Consider the following 17,667-nt stretch of genomic DNA (forward strand, 5'->3'; position numbering starts at 1 on the left):
GGCGATGAGACCGATAGCCTTCCTGCAGTGACACCACAGATGTCAAGGTCATTCACTCAGACCGCTACCTATATGAATCACTTTAATCATAAAAATTACTATATTAGATTTATTGTTAGGGCGACACGGTGGTGTAGTGGTTAGCGCTGTCGCCTCACAGCAAGAAGGTCCTGGGTTCGAGCCCCGTGGCCGGCGAGGGCCTTTCTGTGCGGAGTTTGCATGTTCTCCCTGTGTTCGTGTGGGTTTCCTCCGGGTGCTCCGGTTTCCCCCACAGTCCAAAGACATGCAGGTTAGGTTAACTGGTGACTCTAAATTGAGCGTAGGTGTGAATGTGAGTGTGAATGGTTGTCTGTGTCTATGTGTCAGCCCTGTGATGACCTGGCGACTTGTCCAGGGTGTACCCCGCCTTTCACCCGTAGTCAGCTGGGATAGGCTCCAGCTTGCCTGCAACCCTGTAGAAGGATAAAGCGGCTAGAGATAATGAGATGAGATTTATTGTTAATGCTTAAAACTATTCCTATGCCATTCTTGAGGTCTCAAGGCATTTATAAACAAAAAGTGAGGCCATGGTTCTGCGTATCTCCTTTAAGGTTCTCGGCATTCTTCCTGCTGTCCAAAAACATGCAAGTAGGAGGACTGGCTAAGCTAATTTGCCCGTATGGGTGAAGGAGCGTGTGACTGCGTATGTCCATGGTGCCCTGAACTAATATCTCATCTGGTCTGAGTTCTCCCATCTTGCATGCAGAGTTCCTGGGATATGCTTCGAATCTTCTGCAGCCTTAACCAGGATAAAGTGGTTACTAAAGATCAAATAAAGCATCCATTTCTCATTAGCAATTTTACCCTAATAGTTTCTGTATAAAATTAAAGACGCAAACTCCAGACGCCAAACATGGCCTGGCTACATTTAAGATGAATAGGACACTGTGTAACTTTTTTGTTATGGTTTTTCTTAAATTGCTTATGAGGACTCATACAAAGTGCTTCTGGCGTGAGTAGTGTTTTAAATTTGCTGGCTTGTAAGGCTTGTGGCATTTTAAAGGTCACTAGGTTGACGTGTAGGGAAAACAGACTTGATTTGTTGTGCTTCATGTAGCTTATATTTTACAGAGTGTTGAAAATCCTTTATGCATTTGTAGATTTGTGCCCTCAAGAAGATTTGTTCACAAATCTTTTTTTTTTTCATTCAGATTGTTTTGGACATTTTGCGAGCCCGAGAAAAGATGAGATGAGATGAGATGAGATGCAAACATAAATGCAGGAGTTAATATGATAATAAGATGGCAATGTCATTGTTGATGTCCACACATTAAAATATATAAAGCAAGGTTCTGAATTTGACCTTAAGAGATGTTTGGTATCCAGAACATGCAGATCCCTGTCCTCATCGCTGCCCTGTAAACATTACCTGCAGCTGTTCAGGCAAATGGAGAGAGATGGATCAGGTGTCAGCATGCCTAACATGTCTTCTCTGTTGTGTTGCATCATATAAAATGTCACTACAGTACACAAGCACTTAGTTTCATTTGATGTCATATTAAGTGTTATAAAGCAACCTATTTTAACTCACAATCAAGGAATTCTTTCAGAATTTGTCCTAAAACTGTGGTTATGTCATTAAGCAATGCATAAAACACTGTCATTGTGAATTGTAGACATTCTGACTCTTATTATTTTACCCAGTTATGCATAATCATCTTGGATTTGTGAGTAAGTTAAAGCAACTGTTTGTCCTTGCTCTACATAGATGATGTTCCTCCACAGCCAGCGCCTTTCTCACATCGGTGTGTGTCTCTAAAGACGAGTCCACCATCTGACTACAGCATCCACACCCGAGAAGTGCTGGGAGGGTGAGCTCAAAATTGGAGTATATTTAAATAATATTGGCTGGCATTGAGTGGTATATCAGGGTGGCACAATGGTGTAGTGGTTAGCGCTGTCACCTCATAGCAAGAAGGTCTGAGTTTGAGCCCAGTGGCCGGCGAGGGCCTTTCTGTGTGGAGTTTGCATGTTCTCGCCGTGTCTGTGTGGGTTTCCTCCGGGTGCTCTGGTTTCCCCCACAGTCCAAAGACATGCAGGTTAGGTTAACTGGTGACTCTAAATTGAGCGTAGGTGTGAATGTGAGTGTGAATGGTTGTCTGTGTCTATGTGTCAGCCCTGTGATGACCTGGCGACTTGCTCAGGGTGAACCCCGCCTCTCACACATAGTCAGCTGGGATAGGCTCCAGCTTGCCCATGACCCTGCACAGGATAAGTGGCTATGGCTAATGGATGGTATATCAGATGTATTCCATTCTGCTAGCATGATATTGAACGAGTCAAAGACGAGTTAGCTAAATTGAATATATCTGATATACCACAATAAAATCCAGCCAATATTATCATTATACATACACACTCTCTTCATATCAGCATTCTTGAAGGCCAACACTAGCTTACCCACGAGTTGTTAGCGTGGCAGTGCAGTCACCTTCCAGCCGGTGTAGCGTTCATCAGTAGTGTTAGCGAATGCTAATAAAGCAGTCAAGCCAGTGCTATCAAGAGCTACAGGCTAACAACTGAGAAACTAAGATTTCTGTCTCCAGACTCTTCTTCCACGCTGCACGCTCGCTACAGTATTTTTCACTCGGACTTAAGTATTCATTTCCCTGTGTAATTTACTGAGTTACTTTTAAAATCAACATCAACAGCTCCACACAACGGAGCGACCTGGCAGCCAAAATTCTCTCAAAATGTTCTGTATTTAACGAAGCAAACCTGGTGACCATATTTGTTTACAAATTGTCACAGTTGCTCACGAGCACGTTAGTTCTACATCTTGGACGTATCTCTTTTCCAGTTTTTTGATGTCCATTGGTATGTTTTTCTCTTTTAAATATACGTGATGAATATCTAATGAAGTTTTGGTAGCATTTCGGGTGTTCAATGCGTCTTTCTCTTTCCCGGCGAACACAGAAATGATTGTGTGCACGCGCAGCAGAAAAGTTTCTCATTGGATATTCACATCAGCTCCGACGTGTGACGTCGTGTTGTCTTGACAATGTGGAATATCGTAACAATATTGCACGCTCATTCTCCATTGGATAGAGTGACATAATACATGTAGGATAAACAATATGCTAACAGTATTGCATGCTATCGACCCGAATGAATGAAACCTGCTAGAAGGGAATAGAACATGTTTTTATTCCATTGAAAAAGTGTCCTGTATGTATAATAATATATTATATTAGACAGTACTATAATTATATATTAAGTTTAATCACTAAAACCATTCACATGAACATGAATTGCGCTTGGAGTCTCTACGAGTCAACGTATAATTACTTATTTAACACTGTCTCTACGAGTCAACGTATAATGACTTATTTAACACTGTTTCATGGTTTATAGCAAGACAAATAAAATGGTAATGATGGCCATAGCAGTAATGCATTCAGTTCATTTAATCGAGTACCAAAAGCACATCATACATTAAATTATTATTCTTTAATTTTAGTGGGCGTTTCGGTAAAGTGCACAAATGCACAGACAATAAAACCAGGCTCAGACTGGCAGCAAAGATCATCAGTTCGAGAAGTGCCAAAGAGAGGGTGAGTGCTGCTTTCTTTACTTCGCCATCTTTCTTTCAGTTCAGGAAATTATGAAAGTGAACAGAAGTGAATTGTGGAACTTTCTCTGTTTGTCAGGAAATGGTGCTGAATGAGATTGAAGTGATGAACCAACTGAATCATCCCAACGTCCTTCAGCTGTTTGATGCCTTCGAGAACAAAAATCAAGTAGTGCTGGTAGTGGAGTAGTGAGTATCACTCAGATTGTTACTTATTTTTAATGCTCAACTTAGTGAAAATTAAGTAAATGGGGAAGCCATGGCCTCATGGTTAGAGAAGCAGCTTTGGGGCCAAAAGGTCGCCAGTTCGATTTCCTGGACCAGCAGGAATGGCTGAAGTGCCCTTGAGCAAGGCACCTAACCCCCAACTGCTCCCCAGGTTGCTCTGGGTGTGTTGTATGTCACTCTGGATAAGAGCGTCTGCTAAATGCCATTAATGTAATGTAAATAGCAACAAGGAAGGTGGGATAGATACAGAGCATTTTTTAAGGATTTTCCACTAGGAGACCAACTGGTCTGGGCAATACAATCACAGGCCCCAGAGTCCATAATTCGGCATAATTCTGTGATGCAAAGTGGTTCACCAATCACCATACAGACAAACACACTACAGTGACTACACAGCTATCAAGAGCAATTACCAAGCACAAATGTTATGTCAAAGACACTCAAAGTTACACAGTAATGATATCGGATTCTGACATCAGCCATCTCAGTAACCAAATTTTAGTTAACCAACATGATCTTGTGTGTATATCTTATAACATAGAGCTTCGTTTTCCTTGTTAAATGTATACTTACATGGTATTTGGTTAATTAATTGCAACTGATTGAACCAAATGATAAGACATAACTTGGTTTAAAATTTGGTCTCCCAGTGAAGCTGGTTTGGCATTGACTAGGAGACCAAATCTGGCCACTGGGAGACCATTTGGTCTCCCAGTAACTATGTTAAAAAATGCTCTGGATAGATATGTAACTGTACATTCGTTAAAATGGAGAAGGAAAAAAACAATGTTATCTTGTACTCCATCTCAGTGGCATCTTTATTTCAGGAATTTGTTCACGTTTTCCCGCTCCAAAAATAAGTCGTCACCCTCTTCCCTCCTTTGAAGCACACCCCTATGCCTCATCCCTTGTTGTAACCTTGTGTTCCCACTTTTTTCACAGCATTATGTTGCTAGTGGGTGTTTCTAGCTTGAATTTATTGTTGGTATGCCATGGTTTTCATCACAGCTCCAGGCTAGTGCTGTATCGCTTGCACAAATTACATTGCTAGCTACAGAATGCATGCAAAACCACTCATTCAAGGCTCTGTTGAAGTGTCTGCTCTGTCATTAGGAGATCGCACGTTTAATATCCCAGCGATGACATAGCCATCCATGACCAACAGCCAAGAGAACAAAACTGGCCATGCTGTCTGGGTGGGAGGAATGTCATACTCTTTTTTCCCCATTAATCACATCAGCACTAGCCGATCATTGGCATCTGTGAGCTCATGCATGTGGAAGCATGAGCAGTAGTTCAAAAAGATGGGGTTGGCTGGTATCACCTGTCATGTAGAAAGTATGTGTTAGCCTTCACCCTCCCTTATTTAACCAGATCTGATCAAACCAGTTGTCTCAAACTAATATGAAAATTCCAAAAAGGAAAACAAATCCATTCAGAATCAGGATAAGCCATGTAGTCCATACCTGCCAACATTGCAGTAGCAAAATAAGGGAGATTTTTTTTGGATATATATATATCTATAAAATGCACATATATACACACACACTGTATATAAAGTGAATACTCTGAACACAGTATTGATCCACATTCCAACATTTATTAAAAAATTAAGTAAGAGCAAAATAACATGGCACAATAACACAATCAGTCTGGCCGGCAGGATGTACCCCATGTACCTCTTCACCAGTCGTTTCATTTCAGCATGCAATTTGTGAATCATCACTCCCTCTGCCTAGATACATGGAGTCCAAGATCAAATCAAAATAAATTGACAAATTCTTACTTTTATGTACAATGATTGGAACATTCAGCCCATTTACCTGGAAAGAAGTGTTGAATAACACCAATGGCTTGAGAGCAGTGCTCAGAAAGAGAAAGTAGAATTTCACTTCAGGATCATTCAAGTAATTGGCCAGCTGTCTCACTTTGGCACTCCGCTCATCTTCACAGCTGTTAAAGTATGCTTGCAGGGCAGCCCACTGACTCAGCACCCTTTGGATGCATGTGTATAGACTGAGCCACCGTGTACTGCAGTATCGAAGCAGCTGTAAGTGCTCGGTGTCCGTGAAATTCACAAACTCTTTATAAATTTCACTTCTCTTTGCACTGTGCCAGGAAACAAACAAACATAGCCAATAGTAAATGTTAAAATTTGATGTGAATATAGTGAAGATGGTGAAGTGGATCATCACCAAACCATGTAAAATTACACTCTCACCTTTTGTCAAAGTGAGAGTATATTCCAACCAGCAAATCTTCGACTGGGGCCTTCATTGCCTTGATGCCACAGCCTGTGGCAAGTTGGGCAAGGTGGCAAATGCATCCCACATCTTGGACATTAGGCTGTCTGGCTTTTAACTTGGTAATGACTGAATGGTGCCTTCCTTTCATCACACTACAATTATCTGAGTTAAAGGCCACCAGGTTATCCCACGAAATTCCTCTTGTACTAGAATCACACAAATGTATTATTGATTAAAAACCAAATTGAACCGTCACAGCACTGAATTTCACAGTACTCACTGATGCTCTTTCTAACCACCTCTCCAGACTAAGAAAATAGTACTTGCATTATATATATGTACTGTAGCGCCAGCAAATTCCATTATATATATAGAGCGCCAGCAAATTTGACTGAGAAATCAACTTACCTCAAAGAGCTTTCCAGTTTTGCAAAAATGCTGTCAGCTGTACCAATGTTACAAACAGGCAGATCAATGAATTTTGTTACGACCTCAAGGGTGTTGTTATCATAAACCCGTGCCAATATTACGAGGTCTTTGTTTTTATCCATTGTGTTTGACTCGTCAATCAATAAACCAAATGGCTGAGTCTGGCAGGTAAGGATTACATCCTTGTCCAATTCTGGAGCAATAGCACCTAAAAATATGCAGAATGTATTATTATTATCAGCAGATCAGTAGTAGTAGTGGTAGTAGTAGTAGATGATGGCAGTAGTATTACACTTCATATTATCCTGATGAAATTATGTGGTAGATTAATGGTCAGGAAGTGCAGGGCATAAGAGATACACAACATTGAAATACTAATTTACATTTTTAAACAAATCAAGGCCGTTTACAAGTGTAGCACTATCTGGTGCCAACTACGTGCAAAGCCAAAAAGCCTGAAGAAATGAAATTAAGCGGAGGAGGCACGAGGTGACGCAGCCTGGCTAAAAAGTTTGACGTCGTGACTCGTGAATGTGGATTGGTTGAGCCTTTTCGCCGGATGACTTACCTTTGATTATTTGTGTAGTTTTTGTTCTCCCAGCAGAATATTTCCTCGCAATGGCCTAGTCTGGAAACACTGATGCTACGCACGTTGAGTATTCATCACAAAAAGTGAAGATGTTTTTCTGTGTTACAAGCATAGCCATTTTCACCTCAGCATTAAGTACTTTCTCAGCTTCAGTCTGCCCGTGTGCGATGAACGTTGTCATTCTCTCAGAGCCCCTGATAGAGTCCACCGCACGGATATGTTTTTGTCCTTTGCAGTGTTGAGACACGTCGTCCTTTTCCCCATGTCTAACACTGAAATCCACTCTGCAGGCTGTACAAAAAGCCAAATTATCACTGCACTTACTTTTAATCACCGTCGGAAATTGCGCTGTCCATTCTGTATTAAATTTACGTGAGTACTTCTTCTTGGCCGCGGGACCCCCGCCTTCAGCCATTTTGTTTTTCCCGGTCCTGCGAGCTCGATGATCTGCGCAGAGATCAACTACACAAGCTCAGGAAGATGTGTATGTGTGTTGCCAGAGATAGTTGAAATTGCAGGGTGTTTATCAGGGAAGACTGGATTACTTTTCGTACTGATCTCTGGCAACCGGAGACGTAGGCGAAACGCGCTATTCACGTTTATAATATATTTTATTTGACGTTCAAAATTACCGGAGAATTACGGGAGAAATGCCAATCCGGGAGGGGGCCGGGAAATTGTTCTGTAATACGGGAGACTCTGGGGAAATACGGGAGTGTTGGCAGGTATGAGTAGTCATGTCTGCATTTTTTATGATTAAACTATATTTCTCGCTGCTGTTTTTGTACATGAAGCACTTAAATCTGTCTGTGAAGGTTCTCAGTCACCCAGGTCATCGTAACCCATAGGTGCTAAACAAGGCTACTGGACTTGCTTGAAATCCTTGAAGATGTTTCACTTCTCATCAGTTCTGTCTGACTAGTGGGGAGTTCTAGGTCTTTTCCTCTAGTGGACCAAAAGCAACCCTAAGGAGAGTCGTTGAGGTCACATGGGTCCTTGACCCTCTCAGCCATCCTGTAGGTTGTTGGCCTCCAGTGACTCTAACACCTATAGAGAGCGTGCACGTGACGTCACGAGGTCATGTGATATTTGTTTATCTGCCATCTTGGACGGCAAGGCCGCGCATAGAACTTAGATGAACCCGTTCTAATTATCAAGTGTGTGGGAGTAGATCTTTCGAGAATGGTTATATCTTGTTCAGCATTTGGTTGTACCAATAGACAGGGCCAAAAGGAGGGCCTGTCATTTTATAGATTCCCCACAGATGAGGAGAGACGTGCAAAATGGGTGTCCGCTGTGCGAAGAGAAAACTGGTACCCCAGTTCTACCAGCCGAATTTGTAGTGAACACTTCATATCAGGTAGGTGTAATCTTCTATTTCAATACTCCTAGTACATCTGTTAAGTTGATTTTCGGATTGAATGATAACTGCATACTTAGAAACTAGACAGTACAGTGTTTGTGGCCGTCAGTCCGCTTGATCTCTAACGTTTAAAATGGCTATGCCTAGCCCTACTACCCTGGCCTAGTCTATGACAATGTTTTATCTTTTTGGCTCATATATGCCTTTGAAAGGCCAATCCGTAGTAGGGATGGCGAAAACTAAAAAAAATCTTGACCGACCACCGAGCCTCATTAGCCGGTTAAAGTCGGTTAACCTATGAGTTTAAACAGGGATGCAAACGGCGGATGCCGCCTTTTTCACGGCTGAATCGTGCAGATCCGATTTTTTTAAGGGGGGGCGTTGGAGTGTCTGAATAATTTCATCAGAGTAAATTCTGTATTAAAATTACTAAATAAGCAAATGCCATTACAGTCCATGAAACATAGGAAGTATGAGAAGAAAACAGTAAATCAGAAAGCTGCGCACGTTTTCGTGGAAGCTGCGTAAATGTGCGCAGCTTTCTGATTTACTGTTTTCTTCTCATACTTCCTATGTTTCATGTCCCCCTTGGTGATTTGTGATATTTTTTTTCAGACAAAAATATACATATTTACAACCCTGTCATTATCTGGAACTGAGTTTAGATTTCGAACATTCCTACGATAAAACGTCCTGCATGGTCTCTTTATGATAAACGTCTTAATGCCACTTACCCGTGAGGTTATCAAGTAGACTTCCTTCTTCGGAACCTTCCAGAGGTATAGTTGGGATACCCGTCCTGCAACAAAATATTTATAAGCTTCCAGGCTCTTGTAAGCTTTGATGGCTTTGCCAGTGTAACACGATTCACGATTAACAAGAAAATTGTAAATGTCGTGGTAGGCCAGATCGGGCAAATCGCCGGCACCGCAGCTCTGAATTTCCCTGAACAAGGATTGCGGCAAGTTGTACGGATCTGCAATCCCCAATCTGGAACACTTTTCCACGTAACACTGCCTCACATCACCTTCGAGATGCTGAACAAACTTAGACAAGTTATCGTGCGATGTAGATGGGGCATTTTCCAAATTTTCTTGGGGATTACTCCCTGGATCCATTACGCTCGCGCAAGGTAAACAATCCTGAAGCCGTCCAATATGGCGGAGTAAACACGGACGGGTCACATGACTGCACATCCTCTATAGGATGGCTGAGAGTGTCAACAACCCATGTGACCTCAACGACTCTCCTTAGGGTTGCTTTTTAGACTCCAGATCCACAACCACCTGGCCAGGATAAAGTCATTACTGAAGATGAATGAATGAATTATTTGCTATTGTTTATTTAGTTTTATTTACCATGATTGACAAAATAATGAGAATAACAGTTGATATATACATATATATTTCTGGTTATTGTACTGATCATATTCAGAATGGTAAAACATCAGACTTTATATTAAACAACGCAAGACATCAGAGGTTCAGGCTGGCAGTTATTGGGACATTCTGAATGACCTGCAGTGTGGAAGGAGGGGAGCTGTTTGAGAGGATTGTGGATGAGAGCTGTCCCTTGACTGAAGTGGATGCCATGGTGTTTGTGAAGCAGATCTGCGAGGGGGTCCAGTACATGCACCAGATGTACGTCCTTCACCTCGACCTAAAGGTATGACCCGCTGTCACACATTCAGCTGCTGTAACACATATGTTAATCTGCATGTCTTACGAGCTGCTTCACTTTCAGCCAGAGAACATCCTTTGTGTGAATCGGTCGAGTCATCAGATCAAGATCATCGACTTTGGGCTTGCCAGAAGGTAGAGTGTGTGTTAATCTCTTTCAGATACTTGCAGTGGCGGCTGCTGGTGGTTTGTTTTGAGGAGATGGACAAAATGAATAATTTGCATCACTAATATATAATTCAAAAAATTATATCTAACTTTTGCCATTTGAATCTGAACTGCATTTTGTCTGAATAACAAACATGGCACACAAAAGTTGTAACTATTTTCTTCAAACCAAAAAAACACTAAATTTACCATTTGTGTCATCTGTCATTTCGTGCAATTTGTACTTTGATTAGACAACTTTGACAATCCACTTCATTCATGTTCATTACATCTGAGACTGAGTCAAGACACCTATTGGTGACATTACCGAAACGTCACCAAAATGGGCTAGAATATATTACCTCAATGGAGCGCAAAACTAGACGAGCGTGTCACGCTGTGTCGTCATGACACATCTATTGCTGATTGGCTGCATGAACCTACAGCACTGGGCCTGTTACAGTTAGCGCACAGCCTCGCTTCATATAATTGTGTGTTTGTTTGTTGTTGTTTTTTGTATGACCACTAGTGGTGCTGTTACACGAATCACAAATCAATCACAATCAAATTTCGTATTGATTATAAAATACTACTATTGACCTTTAAAGCACTGAATGGTCTCGCACCACAGTACCTGAGTGAACTTCTGGTCCTTTATGACCCGCCATGTCTACTTGGATCAAAAGGTGCAGACTATCTGCTGGTACCTCGTATAGTGAAGCCTACATCAGGGGGCGGAGCCTTTTCTTACAAAGCCCCACAGTTATGGAACAGCCTTCCAAGTAGTGTTCGGGAATCAGACACAGTCTCAGTGTTTAAGTCTCGGCTGAAAACATATCTGTTTAGTCAAGCCTTTTGTTAATGGGGTTTATGAGGTAAAAGTGTAAATCTGGAGGGTCCTCAGACAGAGTGTGTTTTGGTAAACTGGGATGTATGGATGCTGTCAGTCCCCACTCGCTTGCTCACTCGAGTTTGTTGACGGTGTAGTGGCTGCTGCTTTATGTCCCGGGGCCCCTCATGCCTGTGTTACCTTCTGGCTCTCCCCTTTTAGTTATGCTGTCATAGTTAGTTGCCGGAGTCCCTGCTTGTACTCAGTGCAATATGTATTGACCCATCCCACGTGATGTCATGACAAATGCGGCTGCCATTTTGGACATGAACTACCAGTAGTCTACCACAGCCAACAACGAGGAACGACGGCAAAGCATCGAAAGGAATATAGCCATCAAAGAAAGTTTTTACTTTCAGCAAGACTTCCATCATGCCATTATATTGTTGTGCACCTGGATGTAGTAACCATCAACACACAAGGCAAGATTTACCATTTTATCGGATCCCGACAGATGCTGACCGACGGAGAAGATGGATGGTCTCTAAAATATTGGCAAAATGATGTTTATTGACATAGCAATCGTGTGTAACGGGAAGCATTTGCATATCCGAAGTGTTGTGTTTACATCAAAGATAAAATAAACCGATATGACAATGACTGCTGCTGCCAGGTTGGGGACACAAACTAGTAGAAAGGAAGTGTGCCAACAGTGCCAACACACTTCCTTTGTGGTCGATTCTGCTTTAAGGTAAGATGCATTTAATTATTCGTCTGCTGTGGGTTTGGAATCGGTAGCCTGACCGATTCGTTCATGTTTGTGGTGCCATTTGTTTGTTGACGCGTGTTGAAATGGAAGATTGGTTGTTGACATGATTTCCAGTGATGCTTTGGTGCTGCTGTGGATCAGATGTGTTGAGTAGCCTGACTGTTTTTTTTTTTCTTGCGTGTGGTATCATTGTTGACGCGAGGTTGTTTTTTGAACATGCCAATGCGGACACAATTTCCCCTGATGAGTTATGACTTCAGACGCGATGCGTGTGTGGAGGTGTGGAGTCCGCGAGATATGTGCGTAAGATAGGCTTCTCATGTGTTTGGAGATCCGCGCTCTGAGACAAGCGCAAGCACCCCCCCCCAAGGGAAAAAAAGGGACCCCCCAAAAATATCGGCATAGTTCGAACACTGGGTTGGAGAAAGTAATGGCAAATAGTGAGTGCACAAACCATAGAAGGTAAACTGTACACAGCGCCAGGGCAGTGTGATGGTATGTCTACTTTTAGATTGTGTTAGCTTATCAATGAACACACTCGTCACTCGACGAGTTTCACGTCTTTACGACGGATACTTAAATGTGTGTTAGGTATTATTGTTGCAGTCTAAGCAGTCATTGTAGCAGCTAGATGAGCGAGAACCGAAAGGGTCTGTGCCATAAACCGTTATTTCTTCATGTCCAAAATGGCGGTCGCGTTTACGAAGGTCACGTGAGTGGGAAGGGTCAATACTGTTCCTACTTATTCAGGTGACATTGGGCATACCTAACAACCTGTGTTTTCTCTCTCTCTCTCTCTCTCTCTCTCTCTCTCTCTCTCTCTCCCCCCACCAAAATCTGTCCCTCTGAGTTACATGTCGGTCCTGGGATCGAGATGCTGAACCTCTTCTGCTCCTCGGACCTGCCTGATCCATCCTGGTGCCCTGTGTCTGGTTGGAGTCTCATCGCATCGCTCCTGTGGAGGACGGCCCCATATGGACAGTTGAAAGTCACACTTGGAAGACGCTCTGGACTCTTACAGTAATGCTTTTATGGCTGAGGACTACAGTTGACTTGCTAACTTTAGGACTGCAGTTGTCATGAACAGTTTTGCACTCAAGTTTCCATCAATGAAGAGTTTATAACATCAACGAAACTGACTTCATGTTAAAACTGTTAATGTTATAGTCATGCTGTCTGTTGTTGCCCAAATGAGGATGGGTTCCCTTTTGAGTCTGGTTCCTCTTGAGGTTTCTTCCTCATGTCATCTGAGGGAGTTTTTCCTTGCCACCGTCGCCATAGGCTTGCTCATTGGGGATAGATTAGGGATAAAATTAGCTCATGTTTTAAGTTGTTCAAATTCTGTAAAGCTGCTTTGCGACAATGTTTATTGTTAAAAGCGCTATACAAATATACTTGACTTGACTTTACAAATAATCCTCTTTAATCTGTTTGTTCAGTCCAGATAAGATGATGTTGATGCTCAAAATATGACACCTTATCTCGATTTTTCTTTATTTTGCTACTTTTTACGTCAAGTAGCTTGTATGAAGTTGAACTAGTTAATCAGTTGATTAGTGTATGTTAGGTTTTCATCTGTCTGTACCAAAGGAAGTTGAATTGACAAACTATGATCTATGAATGTAGACCCTCTGCCATCTGGCCAAGTTATCGATGAAAGGTTGCACAAAATAGCCAAAGCCCTTGTCATACGTTAATTAATTTGTAATCTTCATTCTTAGATTGACCACTTCCACCCATTTTGACACACACAAATGATAAAACACAAAGGGGAAGAATTTCCTAAGCAAAGTCAGGTAAAATTTTTAATAAATTAAAATATTGGGAAATAATTCTCAGCCTAAAGTGTATAAACCTCTCAACCTGTCTCTGGGAACAACTCTGAGACCATATCCACACAGTATATTGTAGCTTTAGAATATACGTGGTTGAGTAAGATTCAACGACCTTCTTATTCCCAGAAACACTCGGAGATAAGGATAACTTGGACAAATCAGACAAATCAAAATCACAGTATTTTCCAATTGGCCCTAGGAAACACCATAGGACTATTTATACGATTAACGTATGTGTGCAATTTGGATAACCAGATTTCAGATCTCCAGATGGAAGAAGACCCAATGTGCTTGAATGAATGAATGAACCCTTTATTGTCACTAGTCACAAGTACCAGCGAAATTAGCCGTCAACCCGTCCGTATATACACACACACATACAATCGACACAGGGGGAGTAGACAGGACAGGAAGAGAGGGATGAAAAATACAGTAGTAACATGAGGGGAGGAGAAAAAAGCAACCCCTCCACTATGCTCTTGTGGGGAGTACAGTGTGGGGACATTAAAAAAACACCTCAGCACATAAACACAAAAAAACCACAGTACAATTTACACATGACTTGGGACTCGAGGGGGAAGGGGGCGAGGGAGAGGGCGGAGGTATAGGTAACCCAGCGCAAACAAGCAGTCCAGTCCTGCAGCCAGACGGTGCTTACCGACTTGTCACACTGGGGGTAAAAGCGGCGACCGTGGGAAGAGGGGGGAGGAATACGAGAGAGTCTAACAGCAGTGACCTCCGGGAGGGAATTGTTTTCCCAGCAATGGCCTTGACCAAGGCCAGTGCTGTCTGAGGGAGCCAAAAGCAGACAAGATTGGGATTGTTTGGTCTTGGGGCGAGTAGACGCATTCCTTTACACGACTACTCTGTCTGTCCATTCTGGTCTCTGAATCGAATCGAATCCATTTTCCTTTGCAAAGCCGAAAGCTTCTCCATGATGTTATCCATGTTGCAGTTCAAGTTCTGAATAGCCACAGTCTGAGTGCCGACAGCTCTGCCCACCGCTTCAATCATGTCGGGCAGCTTTATGGGGCTTTGGACAGCTGTCACCATTTTCTGATTTCCTCGATAAACCAGGGCAATGCCTAATCCAATCAGCAAAAGTCCTGTAATCATGGTTCCGAATAGGTAGATGTCTTCAATGTCCTCCACAGAAAGAACCGCCAGGCACACGACCCCCCCCCAAAAAAATCCCCTACTTTCCACGTGGAGATCCCGGACGAGCCTCTAAAAAAACTGTAAGGTTTTGATCTGTCTGTACTGACTGAGGTTGAATTGACAAAGTCTGATCCAGGAATGTCGACCTCTGCCACCTAAGAGATTCTGTCTCACAGATCCAGGAGCAAACAGTCACTGATACAGACACAGCTGCTCAGAGATGTTTCTCAGTAGGACAAACATGAGTATATATTCACATTCAAGAGTGTATTGTAGCTATGTGATTGGACAATGATAATATGCTTGATGAAGTTGTTATCTAAGTTTGACAGGGTAATGGAAATGGGTGATGAAGCATTACATCATTGGTTTAGACTACACTACTTTATGAAAGAAGAGTGACATTATATACCATTTCATCACCCATCAGGATCATAATCTTATGAAAAGTAGAAAAGACTTTCAAAAAAGTCCCTTCCGTGCCAGGATCTGGTCTTCCCAGGCAGTCTCCTGTCCCAGTACTACCCAATTCCTTAAGGTGCATGGGTGTGATGCCGATCTCCAATTTGTTAGCCCTCGGCCACTCGCCTATTATATTGCTAGGGTTACAGTGGGGGGTGGGTCCTCTGGTAACCATGAGTCCCCCACTCACATCTGTATTGCAGCGTGCCTTGCCAGATGGCAGTAGGTACCATTTTTATGATGATCTTTGGTATGACCCGACTGCAAGTACTGTAGAACTCGTGATCTGATCAATAGGTGGGCACGCTGACCACTAGGCCAACTCGTGTTTTTTTTTAAACTTTTTTTTGTCAAAAGAAAAGACATTAGTGGTCAGCATCACCTTCATTAAGCAAAGAGCAGAATGTGTGAGCAAAGATAAATCTCAAGGATTTAACGTAACCAAAACAAGTACCAATCAGAACAGCCTGTGCCAGTTTCAAGCATATTTGCAGGCTGCAGTGTACTCTCGGAACCAGAGTCTGGAACGAATTCTGGTGCCGACATGACAATGAACTTGACACTGATTTATTTTCTTAACCTACACAATAGGAGATTTATTACCTCGCTTGGGATGGAGTCCACTAGGGGGCGAGGTATTGTTTTCAGTGGGGTTTGTTTGTTTGTTTTGTTAATGATATTACAGGAAAATGACTGGACCAATCTTCATGAAACTTTCAGGATATATGGGCATTGGTCTCAAATAGAACCTCCAACATTTTGAGGGTCATCCAGCCAAGGTCAAGGCCACCAAAAAGGTCAAAATCGGTTTTTCGCGATATCTTCCTTCATATTCATTCAGATGTGTTCTGATTAGCTACGAGCAGGATGGTGTGTTCTGTTTGGCTGAGAGCAGTATGGTGTGTGAATGAGAATCAGAATCAGAACCATGTTTATTGGCCAAGTACAACCCCGATTCCAAAAAAGTTGGGACAAGGTAAATAAAAATGCAATGCAATAATTTACAAATCTCAAAAACTGATATTGTATTCACAATAGAACATAGACAATATATCAAATGGCGAAAGTGAGACATTTTGAAATTTCATGCCAAATATTGGCTTATTTGCAATTTCATGACAGCAACACATCTCAAAAAAGTTGGGACAGGGGCAATAAGAGGCTGGAAAAGTTAAAGGTACAAAAAAGGAACAGCTGGAGGACCAAATTGCAACTCATTAGGTCAATTGGCAATAGGTCATTAACATGACTGGGTATAAAAAGAGCATCTTGGACTGGCAGCAGCTCTCAGAAGTAAAGATGGGAAGAGGATCACCAATCCCCCTAATTCTGCGCCGACAAATAGTGGAGCAATATCAGAAAGGAGTTCGACAGTGTAAAATTGCAAAGAGTTTGAACATATCATCATCTACAGTGCATAATATCATCAAAAGATTCAGAGAATCTGGAAGAATCTCTGTGCGTAAGGGTCAAGGCCGGAAAACCATACTGGGTGCCCGTGATCTTCGGGCCCTTAGACGGCACTGCATCACATACAGGCATGCTTCTGTATTGGAAATCACAAAATGGGCTCAGGAATATTTCCAGAAAACATTATCTGTGAACACAATTCACCGTGCCATCCGCCGTTGCCAGCTAAAACTCTATAGTTCAAAGAAGAAGCCGTATCTAAACATGATCCAGAAGCGCAGACGTCTTCTCTGGGCCAAGGCTCATTTAAAATGGACTGTGGCAAAGTGGAAAACTGTTCTGTGGTCAGACGAATCAAAATTTGAAGTTCTTTATGGAAATCAGGGATGCCGTGTCATTCGGACTAAAGAGGAGAAGGACGACCCGAGTTGTTATCAGCGCTCAGTTCAGAAGCCTGCATCTCTGATGGTATGGGGTTGCATTAGTGCATGTGGCATGAGCAGTTTACACATCTGGAAAGACACCATCAATGCTGAAAGGTATATCCAGGTTCTAGAGCAACATATGCTCCCATCCAGACGACGTCTCTTTCAGGGAAGACCTTGCATTTTCCAACATGACAATGCCAAACCACATACTGCATCAATTACAGCATCATGGCTGCGTAGAAGAAGGGTCCGGGTACTGAACTGGCCAGCCTGCAGTCCAGATCTTTCACCCATAGAAAACATTTGGCGCATCATAAAACGGAAGATACGACAAAAAAGACCTAAGACAGTTGAGCAACTAGAATCCTACATTAGACAAGAATGGGTTAACATTCCTATCCCTAAACTTGAGCAACTTGTCTCCTCAGTCCCCAGACGTTTACAGACTGTTGTAAAGAGAAAAGGGGATGTCTCACAGTGGGAAA

The 17,667-nt window shown here is 42.4% G+C and overlaps 2 protein-coding genes across 2 annotated transcripts in view; one reads left to right on the top strand and one right to left on the bottom strand.

Annotated features, from left to right (window-relative positions):
* Positions 1–17,667, top strand: part of mylk2 (myosin light chain kinase 2) — a 28,800-nt gene that overhangs the window by 4,508 nt on the left and 6,625 nt on the right. Inside the window, exons 7-11 of the mRNA XM_060936699.1 lie at positions 1,748–1,850; positions 3,500–3,593; positions 3,690–3,799; positions 9,989–10,130; positions 10,209–10,279. Of these exons, the coding sequence (XP_060792682.1) occupies positions 1,748–1,850; positions 3,500–3,593; positions 3,690–3,799; positions 9,989–10,130; positions 10,209–10,279 (520 nt within the window). The remainder of the gene's footprint in view (positions 1–1,747; positions 1,851–3,499; positions 3,594–3,689; positions 3,800–9,988; positions 10,131–10,208; positions 10,280–17,667) is intronic.
* On the bottom strand, positions 5,070–6,560 carry LOC132897129 (uncharacterized). Its single transcript, XM_060938510.1, has 4 exons — positions 6,060–6,560; positions 5,662–5,947; positions 5,484–5,573; positions 5,070–5,162 (listed from the first exon to the last, which is right to left on the bottom strand). Exons 1-4 carry the CDS (start codon positions 6,230–6,232, stop codon positions 5,070–5,072), a joined length of 642 nt encoding a protein of 213 aa, XP_060794493.1. The 5' UTR covers positions 6,233–6,560.

This window comes from Neoarius graeffei, chromosome 13 (assembly GCF_027579695.1).
Source record: "Neoarius graeffei isolate fNeoGra1 chromosome 13, fNeoGra1.pri, whole genome shotgun sequence".
NCBI lineage: Eukaryota > Metazoa > Chordata > Actinopteri > Siluriformes > Ariidae > Neoarius > Neoarius graeffei.